The following is a 23309-nucleotide window of genomic DNA, read 5'->3' on the forward strand; positions in this document are numbered from 1 at the left end:
GTGGATAGTGGATTGTATATCATGGATGATTGTATGGTGTGTGAATGTATTTCAATAAAACTGAATTTAAAAAAAAAAGAAACTCAAGGAGCCCAGTTCACAGAGCTTGGTAATGGTTCCATTTGCTGCCCTCACTAATGTATTTCTCAAAGCCTTGGAGGAAGGAATGCCCTTTGGATGCTCTGGGGAGACATATTTAGCAGGTAGGTAAGAACGTCTATCATATTAAAACCATTCTATCATTCCAGTCTTCCTACAGTTTTGTTTTCCTTCCTCTATGCTATATTATAGCAAGGAAGTTCTGGCATCTCAATTTCATTCATTTGTAGGCTACCATTGGGTCCAGTTTTCATTCAACTTGCTAGTTACTCCCAGCTGCTTGAATTAGCACATTGAATCCATTATTCTGTGCTTAGTGCACACATATAAAATTTTAAAAATCAGGCTAGTCCAGCATTGTATTCCTTCTACCCTAACCTAATACTCTTAAGATACATATACATACATACATCCTGGATTTCAGTCAATATGAAATGGCAAAATCTCACAATTCCTTTGATATATATGGTAGGTACCACCCCAGTAGTCATAAAAGTTACACTTTTTACCTCATCCCCTTCTATCTTCCAAGATTTGAATCCGAATATGAGTTTAGAAGAAATAGCAGGTGGTGGGGATGGGTCCTGAGGAACATGAGCAGTATAGGTAAAAAGGTTTTATTTTCAGGGCAGTCATGAACACTTTCTTGTTCCCAACTTAGACCTTGAACTCTGAATTTACTCTTAAAACTTGTCTTTCTTTAAATTCTCCAGCTCATTTAGAAGCAATCAACTCCACATTCATTATTTTCTTTGTTTCCATAAAAATCTTCTAATAAAGCAGTTACTTGCCAATCCAGAGTCTTGCCGTCTATAGATACCTAAAAACAGGTAACTATGGGTGGGCATTTAAATAACCAGTTTGCCATGGCATGCCATGGTTATCAGTGTCTCATTTTCCACTGGCAACAGGGTCATTAAAACGTTTAAATCTATTCATATTAGAGAACCTATTCCAGATTTCTTTTTTAAAGTTCTGTTCCCTGGAAACACTTCTGGTACCAATAATTGTCATGATTTATTCAGCAGAGAAGGGCCACTATGAGTGCTATGGGATAAGAGATTTGAGCTCACACAACTCTAGGAGGACCTGGGGAAAGGAAGGTCCATGAGGAGTTGGAGGGTCAATGGCATCACCAACCAATCAATTTGAACAGCCAAACACAACCAGCTGAGTATGGCCATGAAGGGGAAATTCACAAAGATGTTTATGGGACACCATTGCCTCTGTATAGTTACCTCCTTTTTGGGTTCACAGCCATGCATAGGGATCTGAGGTTGCTGTTGGTCAAGAGGGCCAGGAGTTGGAGAGAATAGGTGGACATGGAGCCCAGGAGAGCAAGATTAAGCTGGAACCTGCCTGTTATCTGTAACTGTTACTGCATGACTGAAAAAAAAAAAAAAGATTTTCAGATTAATGGATGCAGCTTCCTTTCAATTTGCCTTTCAAATTTCATGCAACTCCCTCTTTTGGCCAACTCTAAGCCATAATCACACAGGAAAGGAGATTCTGGGAAATATAGTTTCCATTTTAACTGTGGATGGTTAATATGACTTTAATTTTTAATTTTCATATAGTTTGCTTTATCAGAGTTAACTGAAATGAAAATCCAAGTTCTTATGCATGCCTAAAATAACAGAGAAACATTTTTTAGAACTTAATATATTCTAAGCATTCTGTTAAGCACTATACCTATTAGATCTCCCAACAACCATGTGGGAGATATTGAATTACCTATTTCCAACCACAGTAGAGCACTAAGAGATTAGAAGAGTCAACAGCAATACTTATTTATTGAAAAAGGGGCTTCTTTAAGGCCTCAGGCATGACTCAGTTGGGGAAGGGGCCATCCGATAGGATTGCTCTTTTGTAATGTATCATCTAGTGCAGGGAATCATAAATGAAGAAGAAATAGGGAACAAATCATCAAGCAAAGGATGGTAAGATGAGGGTATAAACAAATCACTCTAACATTTCAAAGGAGGGAGAAATCATAGCATCTAGGGAAAGTATGGAAAGTTTTAGGAAAGGCAAGATATCAGAGATGGCTTGTGAAGGTTGATTCAGAGGTGGTCAATGGTCAGGGCTTTCCTGGCATGAGCGGAGACATAGGTTTGGTTTGGTTACTGTGGTGGGGGCACAGTAGGGATGCAGAATAAGGCTTGATTTCCTGTTTGTCAGTCACATAGGTAACTACAGGGAGAGTAGTAGGAGAAATGTGGACTGATGGTATTGGGTGAAGGGTAGATAAAAGATGGTGGGAGTGCACGGAGACTTTCAGACTAATCTTGTAAATGGAAAGAGGCAGCATACAAACCTCTGGGCATCTAGGGCATGAAGGCGGAGTCTACAGGAAGGAAGCCTAAGAAAAACTGAAGGATCATTTCACCTACCTCATACTTTGGCTAAGGAAAAGGCCTAATCAGATATATTTGGATCTAGATTCTGTGTCTCTGCTTGCCAATATATAGAGCCAAAGACAAGTAAGGTTCTTCTTGAATATGTGTGTTATTCCCCAAAGAATCTTTTAGGGAAAGCAAAAAGCCTGAGAAATATTTGTTCGTTGGATGTATTCTAAAAGCAGCCAGAAAAATCCAGAATGTACCAAGCATATGCACATACACATAACACACTTGATTCTTTTTAACACTTGTGGTTTAATTGTTTTGTTTTTAACTGTCATTTTGGAGTACCTCTTACATTCTCCATTAAATGCATTGAGAAAACCACCCCAATACATTTCTAATATTGTAACACAGTGATAAAGTTTGGGACCCAAATTTTTGTACAGAAAATGTTAAGTGCTTAATCCAGTTATACAACTTAAGTATGACAGATTTTTTTTTAAGCACACACACTCATGCTTACTTCCATAAAGAAGGTTAAGTACTCTCTAGCATCTTCCTTGATTCAAGAACATCCTGGCTGTTTATTTTTGTAAGCTATATGGCACTCTTCTGAAATCTGGTGCTGATACCTTCCACGTGTAACCCTGGAAGAGAAATCTTCCTGCTGATTCAGAAGGGCTGGTAGAGATGCAAAAGTAACAGAAATCCATGAACTGCCATTGTATCTGTCCTTCACCTTCTCACAAGTAGGAAGGTTTCTTCTTCCTCTAAATGGAAATCATGTTTTCTCAGTGAGAAGCATGGGTTACCCAAGGCAGATGAGAGAGCATCTCTCCATTAAAGTCATCATCACTTCCTGGCTTGCTACACTGTCCATAGCCTCACTTCCACCTTGGCTCTCTTAACAGCTGATGGGTTCACTTAGGATGGTGGTCATCCAAACCCAGCAGCCATGCTCCCCATTTGGTTCCAAACATACTGGGCAAACACCAAAGGAGTTTATACAGCTAAGAACAGAGTCAAAGGGACATCAGATAGTGAAGGGTCGAGACAGTAGGTTGAGGCACTAAATTACTGTAGCAAACTCTACAGAAAATTCTTCCCATTTCCCCACTAAGAATGAAGCTGACAACCTAAACACAGTTAGGTTTCACATTACCTTGAGACTCTGAGAGTCAAACATGAGAAGAAACAAGATCCTGGCTATCACATGTGCAGCTATATAGGCAGAGCCAAGTCAGCTGTGTTAGCTCAGCAATATTCAGAGAGAAAAATTAAGTAATGCTTCTCTACAGGTGACTGTGTTTCATGTGTTCCAAATTTTGGATTGTGACACTAAGGCAGCCTTTATCCAAAGAATAAGACCCCCTTCACTGTTAATTCGGATTCTGTATGGAGACCTGTTAAGTGCCATGCATATTTAATGTTTAGCATCTTGGTAATTTTACTGAGTACAACTCCCTCTGTGCCATTATAGTACCTTAAACTTACACCTCCAAAGGGCAGGGTGCTGCTTCATTGCCATGTGCCGATGTGCCATTTGGAGAGTGACTTCTCATGATCTTATAGTGCAGCTGGGAGATATGGTTTCTGGTGCCAGTTGGAGCATCCTCAGACTCATTAATAATAGACAAATCTGACAGGAGCTGCTTCACCTGCCTTTATTTTCCACTGTAGATGAAGGGAGACATGGACCTCTCTGTTTTGCCAAATAACAACCATCCTGACAAATTCCTGCAGCTTGATGTGAAGTCTTTAATGAGGAGCTCAGCCCTTCTTCAGGCCAGCCTGGCGGGGTTTCCAGGTGGAAATTACCCTGCTGCACAACACTGGCAAAACCTTGTCTACTCACAGGTGAGATCTACGGGCACGTAAATATGGGAACAGAGGCTTACTTCTTTCTCACTACCTGCCATATCATTACTGGTACAAAAGAGGTTATAGGGAACAGAGTACAAGTCTGCTGCTCCCTTTTCCAATACAGAGAGAGTCTGTCTCTTGCCTTCATATAAGAAGTTCTCAAATTGTTTTGTAAAATGTGTGGATTCTCCCACATCTTCATTTCCCTTCAGGCACTAGCTTCCTGGCTGTCCTGATATTAGATTTTACACAACCCTCTGTTATTTCTTCCCTTCAGAATTTTTTAAGCCAATTGTTACATTTGCAAATAATGCTTTAGCAAAACACACACACACACACACACACACACACACACACACGCAAGAAACAAAAAACAAAAACCCCGCAAAACCCACCTAACACTATCTTTTGGTGTAGGTTAAGCATGAAGCATCAGAAGCTTACATTATGGACCAATAAGGCAGTCTCTGAAATAGCTGGAGACTTTGCTTTCCCCTCATTTAGACTAGCACCCTTTCATTTCATACAGAAAAGACTTGACAAGAGAACAATGGAAACCCGATTGCCGTCTCTAAGGAAAGAAAACCCAGAGAACTCTCCACCCTGGAAAGGTGCTATTTTTTTTTTTAGATACTTTTATTTCCCACAGGTGTCCATGGGGGAAAGACATACTAATCAGACCCTCAAAACCAGAGCATACTTTATTTCTTGTGCTCTTCTTTTGCCTCTTCCTTCTTTTTGCTGACAAGAAGAGAAGAATAAAACTGATGAGTTCCATATGCTGGAATAAACATAAAGGCACTGACTGTTGCACAGCTAATGAAACAGGAATAATCTTTGTTTTAAGATGAGAGGGCTAATGGGGTTATGGGTTAGTCAATTTAGAAACAGGAAGAAGCATTTCATTTCAGACCAGATGTGATTGACCTACAAACCCCTGCAAGTCATTAAATCCTTTGGAGTAGTTCAAATTCCCTGGACAGAAATTTGTTTTCTTTTAAGAAACAGTTGCTACTCATGAGTCCTGGTGTAAAGTGATTCCTTTGTGGTGTGTTTGTGGGCTATTTGGGACCTTTATCATGAGCTCATTCAAAATCAAATACACTCGAATGATTATGTAAGTGTTTCCTCCACCTATAAGGGTTTTAATTTATTCCCATTGTCAGGGAGCCTATTATGACAAAGAGACTTTTGGGTTTTGCATTCTTCTCTTTTGTAATCCTCAAAACCCTTCTTTTCCTTCCATGCATGCTGGTTTTGTTGTTGTTTTGTGTTTTGTTTAAAGTTAAAAGGAGTGAAATTTCTCCTTTTTATTCCTTATTGTTTATATCATGGAATAAAATGACTCAAAAATCAGTTCAGAAAACCTTGGCCCTCCTATGCTGTGAAGTTTAGTCTAAGAAAACATATCCAAAAATTCTTTTAAGTTTGGAACACATCAATCCAACATCTTTTGTTTGGTACTAGATTTGACCTATTTCCTTCAAGTGGAACTTCAGAGTTCAAAGCTCTGTTGAATGTTGTTCCTAAACCTGAATTACAGGCAAATTTTTAAAAGGCCTCCTTTTCTATGGGCTTTGGTGGTTTGAATAGTTATCCAAGGAAAAATAAGGAGGTAAAAATCTGCTTGGTTATGTCTTTGAATATGTGTCATTGTTGATTGTGAACTTCAAATAAATTTGACTTCATTATCCTTTTACTGTAAAAAGAAATGTTAAATGACTGAATGAAGGCCAACTTGCATTCAAAGGAACGCATGAGGGGAGTAAATCAAGACAAGTTCAAGTCATCCCATAGGCAAGGCACAAACTATGGGTAAAAACAACAATTATATTTACTATTTCAGATTGCAATATGTCAGTAAGTAATTCTCTTCTTGGATGGATCTTAAGATCCCGGAATGATAAATATTCACTGGATTAAAAAAAAAAAGTAACCCTAAAAGAGGTGGGAGTATGAAAGTTTTAAGTCTTTGCAATGGTACCTGAAAGAAGACACTGAATATGCCAAATATAGAGAGGTGTTCGGGGATGCATAAGGTGGCATTTATCAAATCATTCTTCATTTAAAACTCTCACTGTAGGGAAGTCATTAAGTCAATGAGAAGGCATAGAAGAAAGAGGTAAGAAACTTGGTTTCCAGTTTCAAATCCACATTAAGCCAGTTTGAGCATCTCTCATGGCCTTTAATCAGTTCCTACCTTCAGTATTTCCACTTGCAAAACTAGAACAATATTCATTCTACAGATATCTTTTAAAATGAATGAGAAAATAAAATAATATGAGGCAAGAGCAATTGGGAGGCAGGGTTTCCTGTAAGAGGTCAAGAAGCATGTGTTATGTAACTATCAAAAATTAACCAATATTCCGAAATGTGTTGAAGTTATCCTTTCATTAGAATTTGGAAAACGGCAGATACTATCACTTCCATTTTCTGATTTGTGCTGTGAATGGAGATTTGTGTGTTTGGGGAAGGGAAGGAATGTGGTCAATATATCTTTCAAGCCGTGTAGCTAACCAAGTAGTGAATTTGATACTCACTTGAAATCCACATAAGCATCAGTGGTACAAACGCATCCTTTGGTCTAAAATCCACCAAGGGGGCTTGGTATTTAGAATTCAGACTTCCTCATGGAATGTCATAGCACTTAGCTTACAAATACTGCCTTCAAAGTTGATGGTAGTACAGTAGCTAAAAGAGAAATCTACTAGATTCCAACTATGAAGTTTAATTCATAAATGTATGTATCATATTTATATCAATGATTTATCTCCTTACCCTTTTTTTTAAAATTCACATCCCACTTTCAGAAGAAATTCTCTGGGCCATTTTTAAGTGAGCCAAAGCAATACCATAGAATATAGAAAACTAAGCCCTGATGTTCTCAGGCATGTCAGGAGCCCCAGAGCACTGTCAATTCCATTCTGTGCAGATACACAGGTCTCCCACATTTGCAGGGAGAAGGTAAGAGCAAAATACTTCTTGGTTCCACTATATTTGTACTTCTGGTTTTTCACCAAAGAAATAAAGAAGCTTCACAAAAAATTTCATCTCAGTGCAATGAACAGATTTTCCCCCACATCCAACGTTTCTGGTTCTTAAAATGATTCAGGGCATTTTTCTGATAAAGGCATTTAGAACTGTACTCCAAATATTTCTGTTAACCCTTTACAGAACAAGGTAATGAAAGGGAAAATCTCATTGCTTTCTTAGCCTAAATGAGAAAGCATGGTTTTTATTTTTCAGGTATTGTGTTGGGCCTTTTTTCTTCTTCTTCTGATTAGTAGTTAGATTTCAGAAGTTTTTCGACCAACTTCTTTTTCTGGCTTCCAAGACAGCTCTTTCAGAACCTAGGAACATTTCAGACTAAACCAGTGAGCTGGAGCAAAAAGCCACGAGTGACAGGATGCTCTTCCCTTCATTTCTAAACAATGAAATTTGCTGTTTCAACTTTCTAGCCATATTTCCTCATTTTTTTCCCATCTTATATCTCTTAGTCCCTTAAATTCTAATGTGTCTTCTTTCTATCTCAGTTTTTTCTTTTTTTCTATAACAGCATTTTTAAACTATTTGCCCTTGAATACGTCATGCCTTCTCTAAGAATGCCTCTATTTCCGATCCTTCATTTGCTATTTTGGAAAGAACAGCCCCAGTTGCACACTAGTCTTCCATTTTTAAGTTTATACTTGGGAAGATGTCATGGAACTTTGCAGGTGTTAAAATTATTATCTAGGAATCATGTTAAGGAGCATCACCAAATTGTTCAATTTGTAATTGCAAATAGCAGAACAAGATTTAGCAAGTTATCCTAAGTTTATGTAGCTCACAAAATCACCAGTAGATCCAGGGAATTGGTCTTGGTTGGCATGATGATAGAAACAACACTCAAATTGTCCCGCCATACAGCTCACAGACTAGACCCAAATGCCTCTGGCATGAAAGCCTGTATTAAAGACACCAAGCATGTTACATACCACATGTGGAACCCCAGAGTCCAGGTTATATGTAGGAGGAGGCAGAATATACCTCAGGCTCAAGAGAGGCTTGTGTCAGACCATAGGGTCTTGGTATGCTTTGTCTGAGATTTTGAATTTTATCCTGAAAATTCTGAGGGGTCAGTGAAGAATTTTAAGCAAGAGAATCATGTGATCAAATTTGTGCTTTATAAAAATAATTACCTACCAACTTGGAAAACAGAATTGAATCAGGTCAGTGAAGAGCTGATTCTCAGAAAATTTGTTCAATTTTTGCGCACGCACATGAGAAACACACAAAATGTTTTGTTTGCTTTATGATTATGATAGGGATTACATTGTGCATCTAGATCAAACTGTGAGAAAATGGATATCTCTCTAATCTTGATTCTCCCAATCTATGAACATGATATATCTTTCCATTTACTCAGTTCTTTGTGTGGCTTTCAATTATGTTTTGTCATTTTCCATGCAGAAGTTTTGCATATTATTCATAAAGTTTTAATTTAAATATGTATATAACTTATTGTCCTTGGGAATAGAAATTTTCAAATTATGTTTTATAATAGAGTATTTTTCATATATGCTATTGATTACTGTATACTTATTTTGAATCCATAAAATGTAAAATCTTAATTTACTTTAACTGTAAATACTCCTTTGTTCTCTATTTACATAATCATGTCATCTGAAGTTTGGTTTCATTAGTTACAATTCTTATTTCATGTATTTATTTATTTTTCTATTTTTATTGCATTACTTAAAGTTTCTTCTTTATCTTATGTGGACATGGTGATTGTTGGCATACTTATCTTAATTCTGAAATGAAAATAAATACTTCTAATATTTTGCCATTAAGTAAACTGTGTCCTGGAAGTTTGAGGTGGGTTTTTTGAATTAGCTTAAGGAAATTCCCTGCTTTTCCAGTTTGCTAAGAGAGTTCAACCTTGAATATGCTTGAATATTATCAAAATATTTTTTCTGCATCTACAGCAAAATTCAAATAGTTTTTTTCCTATTATGTAGTGAATTATAGTAATAGATCTTATAAATCATCCTACTTTTCCTGTTATTTAAATCTGTCTTCATTCTGGTATGTATAATTTGTACATATTGTAGGATTCTGTTTAGCAATACTTTGAGATTTCTGCATTTATGTTTATAAAAGAAATTGGTCTATGTATTAGTCAGGGTTCTCCAGGGAAACAAAACCTGTAGGATATATATATACATATACATATAATATATATATAAAATATATTTTTTCAAATATTATAAGATTTATTATAGGAATTGGCTCATGCTACTGTGGGGATGGGCAAGTTCTAATTCTGTAGGGCATGCCACAAGCTGGGAACTCCAAAGAAGGTTTTCCATGAATTCCCCAGGAGAAGCTGACTGGCTGAAATAGACATGGAAATTCTCTCTTCTGGCTGCTGAAATCCTCAGTTCTCCCTTTAAGACCTTCAACTGATTGGCTGAGGCTCCTCTCATTGCTGAAGGCAGTCTCCTCAGTTGATTATAGATATAATCAGCCATAGATGCAGTCAACTTACTGATGATTTAAATCCACAAAATATCCTCATGTGAAATCAGGCCAGTGCTTGCTTGACCAAACAACTGGACACCATAACCTAGCCAAATCAACACATGAACTTGACCATCACAGCCTATAATTATATTTTCTTCTACTGCCCTTGTCTGGACTGTTTGCCATCTCATAAAATGAGCTGGGAGATTGTTCCTTTTTAAATTTCCTGGAAGGGCTTGACTAAAATAGAAATTAACTGTTTCTGGAATATCTGATAGAACTTATGGCAAAACTCTCTGGATGTGGGTAGACTTTAAACTATTGATTCAATTAGTTTAATTACCACAAATTTATTAAGATTTTCTATTTTTTTCTTGTTTTTGTTTGGTAAGTTATATTATGTGGAAAATTGCCCCATTGCATATAAGATTTTAAAGATTCTCAGATTATTCTCCTATTATGTTTCTTAATCTCTGTTGTGTCTCTTTTTCATGTTCCCTTTTCATTTATAACACTGTGCATTTCTCTTTATTTTTTATTTCCTGAGCAGTATTGCCAGAGATGTTTTTAATCTCTTCAATCATTTCAAAGAGTTTCCAAATTTGGTGATCTTCTCAATTGTATTTTGTTTTTAAATTGATTTCTGCTTTTATCTTTATTATTTCATTTTGACTACTTTATTAGATTTACTCTGTGCCTTTGTTTTTAATGCACTGAATTGGATGCATCATTCTTCTTTTGTGGTATATGTGTCCATATTATACTTTTAAAATATCATTTCAGCTCCAGCCAACAATTTTGTAATGTAGCATTTTTAGTTTCATGCTGTCCTAAATTTTTAAATTTCATGATTATTTCTTTGATGTGTGTTTTTAAATTTCTACCAAAAGGTGGTATTTTAAGTTATTTTTTTGGTACAGATTTCTAGATTTCTAACTACATTGTCTTTGGTCAAAGAATTTGATCCATATATACTGAGTCTTTGAAATTTGTTTTAGAGTCTAGTACATTATTAATTTTTGTAAATGTTCAGTGTATGTTAAGAAAAAGGAGTATATTCAATTTTTGAATACAGATGTCTGTATATGCCATTTAGCCAAATGTTGATTTTCTTGTTCAAATCTTCTTCCTTAAAAATTTTTGCCTGCTTAGTAAGAATTATGTGTATAAATTTCTTGTAATTACCTTGTTTTACTTTATAAATCTTGAGACTTTCACCAAATTCATAAAAGTTTAGAATTATTATATTTTACTGATGATATCTATCTTTATTCATCTATATCTAACAATGCCTTTTGACTCAAAATCTATTTTGTCTGATTCATTACAGTGGTCTTAGTGGACAGTCGGAATATGCTAAGTTATGCTGTGAAAATAAATTACCCAAATTCTTAGTGACATACAATAAAATTCCTCTCTCATTTGTACAAGATCTGATGTGGGTTGTATAAATGCATAAATGTATAAATGTTCCAAGGGCAATCCAGTTTCCTTCTTCCTACTTATCAGACCCTTTGTTAGGCCTCCAAATAGGAGGAGAGAGGGAGCCAAGGATCTTGCCAGGAATTTTAGGGCCAATCCTGAATTTCATTAGCCATTTGTCCCATTCCAGCTGCTATATGTCCATGAAGAAGAAATTTGTTTGTTGAGCACCTAGCCAGACTCTGTCACAGTGTATCAGTCTATTTGTTAAGTACACATTTCTATCATCTTCACACACATAGAACACATTCACCCTCTCCCTCGAGGAAACAATTCCAAAGTCGGCCAGTCAATATAAACATCCTTGGACTAGGATTATAATTGCTACGGTAAATTCTTCTTTTCTAAATGAGAAAAATGAGAGACAGCAATAAATAATTCAAAATAACTGTGAGATTACATTAGGAAGATTTTCAAGGATGTGGTATAGAATAAAAGGGCTTGAATGTTCTTTTAGAATATAGCTCTGTTTATTCGCTCCCTGTCATTTTTAGGTTTTCTTTCTTTACACATTTTAAGAGAATGTTTTTATTTTTTTCTTGTTTATATCTTTCTTGACTTTTGAAACTTCTTTTCCTCATATATATAGCATTTTTATTTTAGAATCTCAATCAGAAGTCTAGCATCCAAGGAACCTGACAAAGCCAATTGGTCATCAAAAGAATTATCCTCCTTCAAAGATGATCAAAGATGTCTAAGCTTGAAGAAAAAAAAATGAGTCAGAATTACGCTATGCTTAAACAATCTAAATTTCATAAAAATTGTTTGTCACTCAATTCAGGAACAAAACTCATGAGACCATCCATCTTTATGATAAATCTCAGTCATGAATATTTATTATTTAATTGAAAACTTGAGTATTATAGAATATAATCAATCTTAAGCACATTAGCAGACCAACAACTTATTAAAGTCAGAGAGCATCTTCAAGTTGAACTCTTTAACTGTATGAAAAAAATGCATGGATAAAGTGAGGGACACCAAGGCAAAAGAGAATACAAATAGTTTTATCTAGGTGACTTTTTTTTTTTTTCTGCCTCTCTTCTATTTGAGAAGTGAACTACATGTAACATTAGTTTACAACTTTAGCTTCTATAAATGTATATTTAATGTGACCTATGTACTTCAACAGATGCTGAGGCATCAGTGTGTTGATGATCATAAACATGACTCAGAAGAACATTAATTTTATTAAATCTTCTAGTTTAGGAACAACTGAAATATGTGTTACATATTTATGAAAAAATTGATGTGAATTAATGAAACGTGTCAGTCTTTTGAGAATTAAACCTAGATTTTCTGAGATTCAGCTTAGGTGGAATTTTTCTCCCTTGATGCTCCATGATAAGTGAAGTAGTGTTTTATAAGCTTTTTGTTTCTTGCCAATTTGTATTTGACCAATAAATAAATTTTAATTATTTTACCTTCATTATAGCTCTGTAGTCATAAGAAAAAAACAAGGCAAAGTATAATTGTGAAGGTCAAAGCAAGACATGGAAAAGTACACATTCTGATTCCATTTATGTAAAATACAAAATGAGTACCAACTAAACTGGCTATTAAATTTGGGACACTGGTTATTCTTGGGCAGGGGAGGAATGGTGACCCCAGGGGGGCATAAGAGGTATTGGCAATATTCTGTTTCTTGGTCTAAGTGTTGAATCTTGGTTTTATTTATTTTGCAAAAATTCACTGAGCTATACATTTATGATATGTGTACTTTTCTATATGTATAAAATACTTTAATTAAGGTGTTTCAAATAACTCAAAGTAAATATTAGAGCCTTCTAGCTAATCTCTAGACAGATATAGAAATGCAATGCTAAGTTAGTCCAGTATTCAAAGCATCTGAAACAGGAGCCCCAAGAGACTATTTGTGAAATTTCAGTTATTTTCTAAAACAGCCAGGGCATACCTATAAAATGTCTTTTAATTATGACTTTACTGGATGACTACAGTAATGTTAAATATTAGATTTACCAGTCATGGAATGCACACATAGAAAAAAGGAAAATGTCATTAAATATCAGTGCAAGCAAGCTGGAAAAGAATTGGCTTTGTTCAGAATTCTCTTTGAATTAAAGAATAGTATTCTTTCTCTGTAGTTATAAAAAAGCCTTTGAGAGACTGATTATTAAAGCTAAACAAGATCATACACAAAAGAACTCAATTAATGGTAGGACTCAAGGTCAAACTTGGTTTCCAGGCAGAATCACCAAATGTTCAGGCACAGTTATCTCACATTGCATTCTCTACCATCAGAAGGCCCATTGGTAAGAGAATCCTTTTTGTCTGCTCCTAACAGAGAGGAAAGAAGACTATTGCTGCACAACAAGCTAAGGGATCCAGTGTGGAGATCCCCATGGCTGCTGATAGCCCCCCACCATCCCTGTCATCCGTTCTGAAGAATAATCCACTCTATGGTGACCTAAGTTTGGAGGAAGCTATGAAAGAGAGGAAAAAGAACCCTTCTTGGACCGCTGAGGACTATGACAAGCGTTCCCTGCACACAAATCTCTCTGGCCTTCTGAAGGTACTCGTGGCTAAGAATCCCCCCTATGAATTGGTGAGGGAGATCATTAAATCCTAAAAGAAAGGGTTATTGAGGTAACCATTCCTTGCTTAACCCTGGCACTCTTCACCAGGCATGAAATCTCCAGATGTTGGATCATTTTGGCCCTTGACTTCCTTTTCTCCCTCCTAGTCGGTGTTCTTGTTTATTTATTTATTTTGAGTTTTACAATTTCAGCATTTACTAACATCTGGAATTCTGTAGAGGGGAAGAAAGGATGTGACACAGAAGAAAGGTTTTTGAGGAGGTAAAAGGTTTACGAATGCCAATTTGCAAGATTACTTACGTTTTTCCCTAGTGTGGAGACCACTTATGCTCATAAATAATTGAGAATTGATTCCTTATTCAATGCTTATTCAAAATTTTTCATCGAATGTTCTGTCTTAGGCACTGTGCAAGGGAGTTGTCATCAAAGATCATTTTATTTCAAGCCTACTCAGTGATTTAAGAGTGCATATTTACATTTTGGTCCTTTTTTTGTGCCTCAATAACAATACAAAACAAAACAAAACATTTCAACAGTGGAAAAGTATGCAATGAACTCATTCACCCAGCTTCAACCCAACTGAAGCTTCCCACTCCCACCCCCCACCCCAGCGTTCACCCATCCCCCCCAGTGTTCACCCACCTCAGGAGCTAGAAAAACCTGAAAAGCAGGAAGGGAGGCCTTCTGTTTTCTGATTGGACTGGATTCGTACCCAGTCTTGGTTTGCTTCTGACTGCCTTAGGGACAGGAAGGGGTGACATTTTCCAAGTACCCTTCATGTAAAAATAGAAACTTGTTCTACAATTCTTAAGTACCTAAGGATTTTTGTTGTTATTGAAGGAGACAGCACCGTGGACCTTTAGAATTCTACATATACTTCTTAAAATCTCAGATGTATACTTCTTGAAATACCCTCCCATCCAGAATCCTTGAAGTTTATTAATATCCTAGTATATTTAATGTATCTCCTCCTTAATGTCTACTTTCTTCTAGAGAAGTTTTCATAACAGATGTTCTGCCACAGGAACAATAATTCTGCATTTTAAAAATCAGGAATCTAAGTTTCAGGGCCTCCAATAAATCACCTTCTACTATTAGAAAATCTTTATTGATTTATTATGCAAACATTTCTTGACTCTATGCTGGGATCTCTTCTTATCCCTTTGCTGTTTACATACATGCCAAGGGAAATACAGAGATGAACATTATAGCTGCTGCCCTCAAAAAACTGCATCGAACTGAGCAAATAAATAAACCTAGCCCTTAACATACATACCCTTGAAGTAGTGGCTCCACAGGCCTGAGGCCAGTCCACTTCTTCAGCCCTGACTTCTTTGTGGGGAGCTTCTGGAAGCCATGAATTTTGCTTTTAATAGAATTTTCCCCCATATTTCATTTATTTAACTTCTTTTATCACCATCCCTATCCATATTTCATAATTAGAAGACAGAATCCTTAACTTATTTTCTGAAAACTTGACATCACTATGGGCTATAAAAATTCCAGATGCCTTTGGCCACTCCCATTTTTCAAATGCTAAGGAGGACAATTTAATTCTATGTGGACTTCCCTTATGATCTGGCATTAAAGAAGTAAGTTACTAAGAGTTTATAAAGCAGAGGGGAAAAGAGGCCCCACATTTAATTGCCAAGGCAAGTTATAAGCAAAATGTAGGAGGTGGTAGTCCCTGTTATAGAAGCTCTCACTGGAGAACAGAGGCATTAAGGTTTCAAGGAAAGGACAGGCCCCTGATTAGCACACAGGCAAAATGAGGGATGAATGAGGTAGAGGAGGATTTTTAAATCATCTGTCCTTCAGCACAGGTCATCCAAATTTTATTTTATTTTAACATTTTAGCTTTTCTGAAACAAGGATGGTCAAACTAGTAATGCTGCAATGGATGGTTCTCTCACCATCACCAGGATCCACCCCAGCTTCCTGCATGCATGCACATTCCTCTGTTGAGAACTTTAAGGCTCAAGCTAGTCCCATGACCCCTGATGCCTGCCCATAGAAACTGGCTGCACCACACTTTCAGCCTGACTTTCAGTCCACTGACACTGGAGAGGCACGTAGAGGTGAGAAGCGCACTGCTAGCAATTGCAAAAATCCAAGTGAGAGATAGTGAGGCCTGAAGTAGGTGTACGAAAGCAGAGGTTCCACACTGCAAATTTCTTACGTGCCTAATTCAACGCCAGGCACAGACACTGAAAACTATGTAGCAGGAGATAAGAGAAAAATATTTTTAAAAGGTGGTCAAAAGACTTTGCAGGTGATTGTTGGACATAGGAGACCAGGTTGAGTTGAAGACAACTGTGCAGGACTGAAAGGAAGATGAAGACAATGAAAGAAACAGAGACCTGGGGAATGAGAGTACTTAGCATTTTCTTCAGGAGTTCAAACATTGCCAAAGTTTCTAGGCACTGACATTTGACGTGCTTCACCCTTCTACACAGAAGACCAGCAGGTCGAGAATCATGGAAGGGGCTCTTGACTTTTAGTAATACCCTCCTACCATGGAAGGCAGTTTCTGGATTTACTAGGCAGATGAAATCAAACTCCAAAGGCTCACCAAAAACAAAGGATTTTAATTTTATTTCAATGTCCTAGCCTGATTTCCATGTACTATTTATGAGATATAAGAGACACTAAGTTGTTTAAACCATGACAGAAAAACTGCTGTATTGCTGACCCTCCAACATGAAGAATTTAATAAATCTTGTGAGTCTCCTGATGAATTCTCATGCAGACTTTCAGATTGGAGCCGCAAGGATTCGTGGTGGGCTGTGAGGTTTGGGCTGCAAGCTTACACTGTGTAGGGAACCCCAGCCCCTTGTGTCTGAGCCTTGGCACGTAAACCTTACCCAGGGCAGTGTGAATATGGGCCGTTCCTACCTCTGACAGTGTCTTGTTCTATAATCTCAATTAATCTGCAACACTGATTGATTATATTCTCCATATAATTCTCTTTTAGGAAAATCCTAATGACCTACGGTTTTGGTTGGGAGACATGTACACACCAGGGTTTGACACCTTATTGAAGAAGGAAGAGAAACAAGAGAAGCAAACAAAGTACTGCCGTATTGGTCTGCTTTTGCTCCTCGTCACCTGCATCTTGGTTTCCATAGTTACTATTAGCACTTTTCTCACCTGAGGAAACTGCTACAGCCATTTTTCATTAATTAAAATCTTTCTAAATAAACATTTGCAGAAAAACATGTTCGTGTAATGCGCATTGTATTGTTGATTGTGCAATTGTGGTTTGACGCTGTATGCACCCCAGAAAAACGTTCTTAAATCTAATCAATTCCTGTGGATGTAAATGCATAGGGCCTTTTGATGAGGTTAGTTCAATTAGGGTTGGACCAACCTAATCAGGACAAGTCTTAATCCTCTTACTGGAGTCCTTTACAAACAGGAAGGAGAGAGAGAGAGAAAGCCACAGAAGCAAGAAGCTGAAATCAAGGAAACCCAGAAAAGAAGGAAGAGGCCAGCAGACACCGCTGTGTGCCTTTCCAGGTGGCAGAAGAGCCCAGGATCACTGGCAGCCAGTCTTCAGGAAGAAAGCATCACTTTGATGGTGCCTTGATTTGAACATTTTCTCAGCTTCAAGCTGTAAGCTAATAAACCCTCATCCTTTAGGCTCACCCATTTTATGGTATCTGCTTTAGGAAGCCTAGGAAATTAACACAGCAATGTTTAAATACAATTGTCCCGAATAATGCTCACGTTGCCTGAGCTATGCTGGCTTCCTCTACTCTGTGAAACTTCTGTAAGAATTCTACCCTGAGCTTTGTCCTTTGGCAAGCAGGACAACCACAGAAAAGTCACTTTATACAACCAAATTAAATATTTTGATAGAGAACAAAACAGCATCAACAACTCTGAGCAACATTGTCTTAATGTTCAAAGTATATCAATCTTGTTTGTAAAGCTCTGTTGCCTTACTTTTCTATCACACAGCCCCTGTGGCCACAGGGGAAGTTAAGCACATCATTTTTTGGCCAACTGACGGGTTTCTAGGATAAAAGCTTCTGGTTGTTCTGCCAATTGGATTGGATACATTTTCTGTTTTATCTTCTTTTATCTCTAAGTCAGAAAAACAAAGTGGGAAAAGACTTTATTCAAACCTATTTTTATTTTGCTGGTAATCCTTTATAATGCCCCAGTGTCATGTTGCAATTTTAGTGGAACTAAATTTTGACAGGCCATAGCAATATAATTAATTACATTCAGATCCAATAGTGCTTACTAATTGATCCAAATTGGCTAGTGAACCCCCTGGTGGCAGTTGGTAAGTACATGTGGCCAGCTGTGGCCTAGGAAGGGGGCCCTAGAAGAGCAGATGGAATACTGCAAAGAGAACAGGGTTTGAATCCCAATTGTGCCGTAGGCTAACTGTTGAACCCTGGGAAAATTATTCTCTCAGAGCCTCCTCTGAGATAATACCACCTATCCAATAAGGTTGGCCTAAGGCCTAAATAAGAAACATAAGTAAGATAATGCCTAGCCTCTAGTAAGTAGCTGTTTAACTAATGGCGGTTGCTATTTCTAATTTGTGCTAGCAGCCCAAGTTCACCTTCATTGCCTGCAGATAGGCATGATTATTGCCACAGATAGAGAATCAAGTTTCCACCTTCCCTTCATGCTGGAACACCAACATCTTTCCATAACCTCCTCATCCTCACTCCTTTCTCTCCTTTGTGACCCCACTCTAAGGCTATCTTGTGCATGAAACAACTTCAACTTTTCTCTTCTCCCATTAGCCTAGAGTCACCTTTTGGAGTTGCAATCATTCTGTTTGCATTTCTTTTAAAGACATATGAAATAAAGCACATTAAAATGTAGATAAGGCTTACCGCCTTCCCCCCACTAGACAATAAAATCACTGGGCACAAAAGTGGTCTTAATCATATTGGTAATCCCTAGCTTTCTTTCTCCTGCCTTCTTCTTCTTCTCTGTTAGGTTGTTATTAGTCTAGCTTAGAACTGAATTACAGGAGAAATGAAGTTCCTGAGAACTGAGGGAAGGCCCATTGTGACTTTGGGCACTCTTAGACAAACACTTGCAATTACTGTTTTCAAAGCTTGACTGCTCAGTGTTTGCCTTGAAGGGATTTGAAACATGTTCAAACCTCTGTTACACCTAGAAAGTATCTGGGCTGCGTCAGGTTACATCTGGCTATCCAGGACCATGCACAGGTAAGGCTTTCCAAAGGCACTAAGCAAGGCAACCAGAGAAGAAATGTGAAGGCTGCTTACCTGACTCCTAGCCAACCTTGTACCCATCTCATTACCCTTCTCCTTTGCCCACTCAAGCCCTAATACCCTCTGCTACTTCCTACCCTACTCTACTCTCATTTATGATACTATCAGTCATTTGTACTTCAGCATGAATGAATTTATTGCATGCAATTGTTCCCAAACCAGTCTTCATTTTTAACCTTCAATGTAACTGTAGAATCAAAATATATTATTGCCCTTCATTGAATCAGTGTTATACATGTGTTTGTGAGGGAAACTCGTAAGTAGAGAGAATACGTCTGTTTGCACTCACAATCATACCTTGGAAACAGTTCCATTTTCTCCTTCAATATTGTGTGTGTGTGTTTTTTTCTTTTTGTGGAAACGGCTCAAGCAGAAAAAAACAAAAGGTCATGAAAAATACAGAAGTGGTGGCCTTCAACAGGCTTAAGTTCAAATCTGGAATTTCTTGGATGGCTCTGATACAGATTCAATGAATTAATATTTTTAAAGCATTTAAATGCAATTCTTGGCACACAATAGGTGGTCTGTAACCATTTTCTTCAACACTCTTTTAGTTACTGTTTTGTTTTTGTCTCTTTTTTTCTAAATAGGGGTAAGAAAGTCTAGGTTTCATAAATTCTTAAGAAAAACTAACGATTTATTTTCAATCATCTTTTCCAAGTTCATTGGAAGGTGCATCACAATGAGTTTATTTATTTATTTTTATTTTTAATTTTTTTTTAATTTTATTATTTTTTATTTTATTTTATTTTTTTTTTGGTAAATTAAGTTAGTGTGTGTGAGGCCTAAAAGCAAATAGCACAGTAATTTTCCAGATGAAAAACTAGCTTGTATGTATTTTTTAAAGTGCTGTTGTCATATTTATCAGAAGGAATAAAATTGATTTTTACACAGTCCATTAATGGCTATTTAAATTATATTCATGTTGCTTCACCTAGTGGAGAATTAAGTGAATGCAAAACAAAGAAAACTGGTCTTTGGTGGCTCCATTTAGCCAGAGTGCACTGCTGCCATCTGGTGGTGACATTTACTGCTGTCTGCCCTTAGCCTGTGAAAAAGCATCCACCAAAGGGACATTTGCCAGGTGTGGCCAAGAGATCCTACCTCTTCTCTTGCAACCACTGATTTTGATACTCTCTCATTTTGCAAGAAAAGTGATATGACTGGCCTAGAGTACCAACTGACACCTGAAGGCAGAGCTGGGACCCTCAACATAATCTCCTGACTTTATTACATAAGATATGGTAAAACTAAATCCAAGAGTATCCTCAGCGATCGCCTCATTCCTAGCATGCTCCAATTGGTTTAAGACTTTAGGAATATTAAATAACTTTGTTTGTTTCAGATATGGTATACTGTTCTGAATTTCTACATTTGTAGTTATCTGCATTGAGATTGTCTTTAAATATTATTTTTTAATTCCTTCAGTATCCATTGTTTATGGCCAGTTTTCAAATTCTCCCCTCATACAACTGAATAAATTATTTTGTCATATATGAGAAAATTTTGACCAATGCAATTAGGCTTGGCCTTAATATATTCTCACCCCGAAGATTAAATCTCAGCCCCTCTGGATTTCTACTTATGCACCCACAAAATCTAATGGACTGTGTTTTTTTAGAGGAAAGATACTTTTTTGGTTCCTTCCAAATAATCACTTAGTCTAGGCTCTTGCCCAACTTGAGGCAAGAATATTTAACCAAAGTGAGCAACTTCAGAAACTGAACACAGCTTTCTGCCAGAGTAGTTGTTCTGCTTTCATTTATGGGCACTGTGACTCATGTACCTGATCACATTTCCATCTTGGTGCTGACTGCAGGAAAAATTCAGGACAAAATTGTGGCTCTCTCTTTTTTAAGAAGTATATTGGACTTCCTTTGGTCCCACTCTCGTTCATGGTTCCATTTCATGATCTGTACTTTGCCTCATCTTTCTCCCTGTCTTAAATACGTGCTGTCTTGCAGAACTAGATTTTTTCTCAGTGCCCTACACCTATTGAAAAGATGCCAAGTAGGCATAGATACAACTGCATGTGTGTATTTACAATATATACACATACATATGTAAAAAACAAATACAAAACACTCCCTTTCTGAAGAAAAATTTAAAATAAAAAATAAGGCTTTTAAATAAGGAAACTAGTTTTCAGTAGAAGATGTTTTCTGACTAGATTTATTTGGCCAGAAGACAAGAAATTCAAAGCTAACACATTTCAAGTTCCTGTCAAAGAGAAGATAAGAATTCTCCTTATGCTAATTAAACTTGTTAGTTTTTCCCACCTATTAAATACACATTGAAAATCTTTCTTATTTGAATTAGCTTCAAGGGTGCCAAAACCCTGTTTAGATAATTATTTGAATAAAAAACAATGGTTAAAGTGATGAATGATGATTCAAAATTGTAGAAGTCAATCAATGAAATAGCAGTTTACTAAACTTCTTTCTAATAATGTGTTAGTCTAAAAGCTTCGGAATTAACCAACATTTGGCAATAATTTCACTGTTCCTGCTGCCAGTTTTTTTTTTAAATAAAATGATCACAAACCTTTTTTATAAATCCTAAATACATAAAAATGACTTATCTTGCTTATTATTTTCAGCACATAAATGCACAATTTTAAAGCAATTTTCTGAGTTATTCAGAGAGACTCTCAGTGGACGTCTGTGGATGTAGCGGTCCCTCATGCAGCCTGTTCCTGGTCTCCTGAGTGGGTCCATCTGGCCTTCACTTGAGCTGCCTTAGGCTTATGTGTATTCAACAGACATAATCATACCTCACACACTGTATGATTTCAAAACCCTTCCACATCCACAGTCTCTGTGTATCTCAACTACAATCTTGTGAGACAAGTAAAAAATCAGCATTAGGTAAGTGATTGAGGGTTGGGCCCATCAAAAGATTTGGCAGAATCACAAGTGGAATGAGAACCTAGGTCTTCTAGATCTTCTCTGAGTGTTCTTTCCACTCTGCTTTTTATTCTCTCATGGCTGTAATGATGGCTGGGTCTATTTCAACTTGGACCAAAACAGGGGATTTATTTCTTCTTTACCCTGCAGCCATATATATACTCACATTCTTTACCAGCCTCAGTCTCCTAGAGTGAATACGGAACATACATTACTTAAATAAGTGCAAACACAGTTATGCTAGTAATGCCATAAACCTGAATACCATAAGGCTAGGCATTTTGTAAATTCAGGTTCGTGTGGCTTCTTTGTAAGCCTACACTCCCTGACTAAGTATATTCGTGGATTAATGGCTCTTTCTTGATAAATAACCTCGATAGAATCTTTCCTCCATCACAAGATTCTAGAGAACAGGTTTGTGACTGGGCATATCCATGGAGTATTGCATTTCTTCAACCTTCTCTTGGATCATCCCTAAATTAGTTATCAACCCCAAGAAGTCCCAACTCCTTTAGAGTTTGGTCAGGAGCCTGGCTCCAGGGGAGCTGATATCAAACCTGCTCTGAGGATATTATAATCTCCTGCAAATCTTCAGGTCCACATCAGCTTCAAAGGCATTATTAAGATGAATCCCTCAGATGCCCTCTCTCTAATCCTGTCAGTAAGGCACCAAGGCTTGGTTTACGATGGCACCTGCTCAGGGACTTTTCCCATCTTTGTAGGCTACGCCTTTAAAAATCTGCCATTCTTAATTTACACTGAACAAGCAGTCTCTCTAAGTTTCCTCTTGTCATCTATGAAAGATATGGAAAGAAAGAAAAGTACCCTCTTTAATTCCTCTGTATCTTGAAGTTAACCTCTGACCACCAGATGGCAGGTGTGCACCAGGATGCTAAATTACCATCAGCGTTTTTTGAGGGCAGTACTGGCTGTGTCAAGACTGGGAATACTGACTTCCCAAAGAGCTGGAGTGGTTATTGTGCTAATTAAGTCCCAGAGTGGTGAACAGTGGGGTCTGGGACTGTTGAATGTGCCTCAGCCCAGGGAAGTGGCAGTAATTGGGGTCCAAAACTGGGACAGCTTCAGAGCAAGGAAGTGTAAGCTGAGCACACAGAACTCATTATGCAAGTCTTCTACAGGGTGCTTACTCAAATTGTGGTTCATGCTCATCGAAAATGTAGAATCCCAGGAAGGCTGAATCAGAATCACTGATGAAAGGGCCCAGAACCCTCATGTTTAACCAACTTCCTGGCTGATTCTTTCTCGCTTAGGTTTGAGAAAAAA

General features: G+C 37.3%; 1 protein-coding gene across 1 annotated transcript; it reads left to right on the plus strand.

The window, feature by feature from the left end:
* The first annotated feature begins 4124 nt into the window (after positions 1–4124).
* MINAR2 (membrane integral NOTCH2 associated receptor 2) lies at positions 4125–17006 on the plus strand. Its single transcript, XM_037800752.1, has 3 exons — positions 4125–4301; positions 13600–13827; positions 16827–17006. The coding sequence occupies exons 1-3, from the start codon at positions 4125–4127 to the stop codon at positions 17004–17006; spliced, it is 585 nt and encodes a 194-aa protein (XP_037656680.1).
* Positions 17007–23309: the final 6303 nt, after the last annotated feature.

The sequence above is a fragment of the Choloepus didactylus genome, chromosome 13, assembly GCF_015220235.1.
Source record: "Choloepus didactylus isolate mChoDid1 chromosome 13, mChoDid1.pri, whole genome shotgun sequence".
Taxonomy (NCBI): Eukaryota; Metazoa; Chordata; class Mammalia; order Pilosa; family Megalonychidae; genus Choloepus; species Choloepus didactylus.

Excerpts from the sequence above, each read along its gene's own strand:
- MINAR2 (XM_037800752.1), top strand. The coding sequence starts at position 4,125 with ATGAAGGGAGACATGGACCTCTCTGTTTTGCCAAATAACAACCATCCT. Across the intron at positions 4,302-13,599 it reads AAAACCTTGTCTACTCACAG|AGAGGAAAGAAGACTATTGC; the intron begins GTGAGATCTACG and ends TGCTCCTAACAG. Across the intron at positions 13,828-16,826 it reads ATCTCTCTGGCCTTCTGAAG|GAAAATCCTAATGACCTACG; the intron begins GTACTCGTGGCT and ends ATTCTCTTTTAG.